The following is a 4,122-nucleotide window of genomic DNA, read 5'->3' as shown; positions in this document are numbered from 1 at the left end:
TACCCCACTGCACTTGAGAGCCAGGAGACTTGGGTTCTAATCCTGACTCGGCCACTTGCCTGCTGTGTGACCTTGGACGAGTCACGTGGTTTAGTGGAAAGAGCACGGGCTTGGGAGTTAGAGGTCATGGGTTCGAATCCTCGCTCCGACTCTTGACTTTGGGCAAGTCACAATTTCTCTGGGCCTCAGTTCCCTCAACTGTAAAGTGGGGATTAAGTCTGTGAGCCCCACGTGGGACAACCTGTTAACCTTGTATCTATCCCAGTGCTTAGAACAGTGCTCAGCACATAGCGCTTAACAAATACCATCTTTATTATTACTATTACTATTATTAGTACTATTGGTACTATTATTACTATATTATTACTATTACTCTGGGCCTCCATTTTTTCATCTGTAAAATGGGATTAAACACCCGTTCTCCCTCCCACTTATACCGGGAGCCCCATCTGTGTCTGATTTGTTTACTTTTTATCTACTTCCAGCACTTAGTACTGTCATTTAGCATTAAGTAAGCCCTTAACAAATGCCACAATTATAATCATCTTTCCCTGCTCCTGATCCCCACCGCCCCAATACCCTTCCCCACCACTGCCCCTACAGAACCATTGTCCCTGCCCTGCTGGAAGGAGATGGGTGGAGGGAGAGGAATGGCCTTAGCCAAACCCCCCTGGAAAACAGGCTTTTGGACTCCGTGGATTATCTCAGAGCCCTCATCCCCTCCTGCAGCTGCCTCAGAGCCGCCCACCCCCAGCCTCTCCCACCTCTGCCTCAGAGCCCCCAGACCCTCACACCTCTGCATCCAAGATGCCTGCCTCCAACCCCTTCTGGGCCTCTGAGATCCTTGCTCTCTCTTTCTGCCTGGGGTTCGTAGGGGCCTGAGGGGGATGGTGTCCAAAGCCAGCCCCCGTGGGTGCGTCAGGGATCTCACAGGGAAAGCAAGGATACAGGCCAGGTCTGTCCCGCTGGATTTATTCTGAAGCAGAGCACCCTCCAGGGACAACAGCAGGATTGATCCCCCAAAACCCTGAGCCCCACTTACTCTCTGACTGATGGGGCTCAAGGGAGGGCAGGTTCATTCATTCATTCATTCAATCGTATTTATTGAGCGCTTACTGTGTGCAGAGCACTGTACAAAGCCCTTGGGAAGTACAAGTTGGCAACATATAGAGACGGTCCCTAGGAGCAGAGAGTTGGTCCCTGTCCCAAAGATCACTCTGGGCCATCCCTAAATACCATTGATTGATTCATTCATTCCCTACTCCAGTGGAAACTGGGCTGCGGAGGGTCAGGGGAGGGAGTGGGGGGAAGGGCCAGAAAAGGAGAGAAGAAAGGATGGGATTGAGTACAGCAGCCGTCTGGATTTTATTTTTTTTAAGGTATTTGTTAAGCACTTACTAAGTGTGCCGGTCACTGTACTGAGCTCTGGGGTAGATACAAGCTAATCAAGATGGACACCCTCCCTGTCCCACATGGGGCTCACAATCTTAATCTCCATTTTACAGATGAGATAACTGAGGCACAGAGAAGTGAAGTGACTTGCCTGAGGTCACACGGCAGACAAGTGGCCGAGCCGGGATTAGACCCCAGGTCCTTCTGATTTCCAGACCCGCGCTACAGTTCATCAGGGTGAAGGCAGAAGGAACGTGGGGGACTGGGACTTGATAGAGGAGAGGAAGGAGGTCGATGGCTGGGGGAAGCAGAACTGGATGAGACTTGGGCTAGGGAAGGGTCGGCTTGGCTTTCGCCCTCAGGGGTCCCCCTACATCCCTCTCCTCCTTCTCCCGGCCCCTCCCCAATCTCATCCCGGCCCCGGTCGAGCCCCTAGTCGGCTTTCAGGGCCTCCTCCTCTCCCAGGACCCCCGGGTCTTCTCCCAGCTTGCCGGGAGTGGGAAGCGGTCCTTCCCCTGGGTCGGCCTCGTCCGCAGGTGGGGGCTCAGGGCTCGGAGGGGCCGGTCCCAGGGTCTCCTGCAGCCCCCGGTACAGGACACAGGCGTCTTGACGGGACACGTGCTCCCAGCCGCTCTCCCGGACGTGATAGAGGTCCACCGAGCCACCCGAATAGGCGTCCCGGCGGGCGGCGTGGGCCACGGCCCGGCGGGCCAGGGCGTAGGCCTCGTGGGGCTCCATGTCGTAGCGATAGCCGCGGTCCAGCACGCTGTAGGCGTAGGGCGAGCCGGAGCCGACCGAGAAGACGGTGCCGGGCAGCAGGGTCCCGTCGCTGTAGACGTAGAAGAGGGCCGGGCCGGAGCGGTCCCAGCCGCACAGCACGGTGGCCACGCACAGCTCCAGGCCCTGGTAGCGGTGCAGCATGCCCGCCAGGAGCCTGGCCGCCCCCGCCACGCTGGGCAGCCGGCCCTCCCGCAGGGCCCGCAGCCGCAACTCCCGCTGCAGCACCCGGAACCAGGCGGCGCAGTCGGCCGAGGTGCCCGACGTGGTGCCCAGGAGGTGCCGGTGGACGGGGATGACCTTGAGGGAGGCCGGGCAGGCCACGTACTGGCCGCAGGAGGAGCGGGTGTCGGCGGCCGCGATGACCCCGTGGCGGAAGCGGAAGGCCAAGGTGGTCGTGCCATGGGCCAGGTCTAAGCCCAGGGTCCGCAGGAAGGAGGGTGGGTCCCACCCCGGGGGCACCGACCAGCCCTCCTCCGGCCTGGGGAGGTGGGGATGGGCAGGGGCGGGGTCCTGCCAGCCACACACACCCTGCAGAGCCATCCCGGGCCGAGCGGAGCCGGGAAGGAGGGCAGCTGGGTTATATGGGCGAGGGAGAGGTGGGGGACGGGAGAGGAGCACACGAGGGGACGCCGGAGAGAAGCTGGACCCCAGCCAGAGTGGGGAAGCGAGGGAGGAGAAGGGGGGGTCTCTGCGACCAGCTGGAGACCAAGGCCCGGAGGAGCAGTGTGGCCTGGTGGAAAGAGCACAAGCCCGGGAGTCAATTAATTATTTATTGAGCGCTTACTGTGGGCAGAGCACTCTACTAAGTGCTTGGGAAGTCCAAGTTGGCAACATATAGAGACGGTCCCTACCCAACAGTGGGCTCACAGTCTAGAAGAGGGAGACAGAGAACAAAACAAAACATATTAACAAAATAAAATAAATAGAATGGATATGTACAAGTAAAAGAAATAAATAAATAGAGTAATAAATATGTACAAACATATATACATATATATGAGCCATATCTATCTATCTATCTATATATATATGAGCCATATATATATATATGAGCCATATATATGCGAGCCATATATATGAGCCATATATATATATATGTATGTATGTATGTATGTATGTATGTATGTATGTATGTATACATATGAGCCATATATATATGGCTCACTATGTGCCAGGCACTATTCTAAGGTGTGTGTGTGGAGGGGGTATATACAAACTAATCAGGATGGACACAGTCCAGATTCCAACTGGGGCTCACATTTTACAGATGAGAAAACTGAAGTGTAGAGAAGTGAAGCGACTTGCCCACGGTCACACAGCAGACGAGAGGCGGAGCTGGGGTTAGAAGCCAGGTTGCTTCTCGCCGGCTTCAGGGTGCCTGCCAGTCCTTCCTCCCCACTCACCCCCCCAGCATGCCCACCCCCAGCAAGCCCACCCAGAGGGGATCGGGTGTCAGAGAAGGACTCAGCCGTGCTGGGAGACGCTGTCCATTCAGGCAATCTTCATTCTCGGCTGCCTGGGACACTTTGGCCAGCTTTGACCTCTTCCTCCGGTCACCGTGAGTATGCGCAAGGGACAGAAGGGGCCGTCCAGAAGGATGGGGCAGGCCAAGGGAATGTTTGATGTCTTGCTTCCCAGTTTTGTGTTCTTTCATTCATTCATTCAATCATATTTATTGAGCGCTTACTGTGTGCAGAGCAATGTACTAAGCGCTTGGGAAGTACAAGTTGGCAACATATAGAGACGGTCCCTACCCAACAGTGGGCTCACAGTTCTTGCCCCTAAGCCATGCAGCTTCTTTAATTACAACTACTTAAGGACCCAGACAAGGACACTGTCAATCGATCAATCTTCTTTACTGAGAGCATTTATTTCCCACACAGGACAGGGACTGAATGTGATCTGTTTACATTGTATTTATTTCCACACTTAGCACAGTGCTTGATCAAT

General features: G+C 55.2%; 1 protein-coding gene across 1 annotated transcript; it reads right to left on the bottom strand.

Annotated features, from left to right (window-relative positions):
• Positions 1 to 1,824: 1,824 nt before the first annotated feature.
• Positions 1,825 to 2,712, bottom strand: PSMB11 (proteasome subunit beta 11). Its single transcript, XM_038741062.1, has one exon. The coding sequence runs from the start codon at positions 2,710 to 2,712 to the stop codon at positions 1,825 to 1,827; it is 888 nt and encodes a 295-aa protein (XP_038596990.1).
• Positions 2,713 to 4,122: the final 1,410 nt, after the last annotated feature.

The sequence above is a fragment of the Tachyglossus aculeatus genome, assembly GCF_015852505.1.
Source record: "Tachyglossus aculeatus isolate mTacAcu1 chromosome 12 unlocalized genomic scaffold, mTacAcu1.pri SUPER_6_unloc_1, whole genome shotgun sequence".
Classification (NCBI taxonomy): Eukaryota; Metazoa; Chordata; class Mammalia; order Monotremata; family Tachyglossidae; genus Tachyglossus; species Tachyglossus aculeatus.
The sequence above is the reverse complement of the archived record's forward strand: the minus strand, read 5'-3'. Positions and strand labels throughout refer to the sequence as shown.

Coding starts and splice junctions, on each gene's coding strand:
- PSMB11 (XM_038741062.1), bottom strand. CDS start 2,712: ATGGCTCTGCAGGGTGTGTGTGGCTGGCAGGACCCCGCCCCTGCCCAT.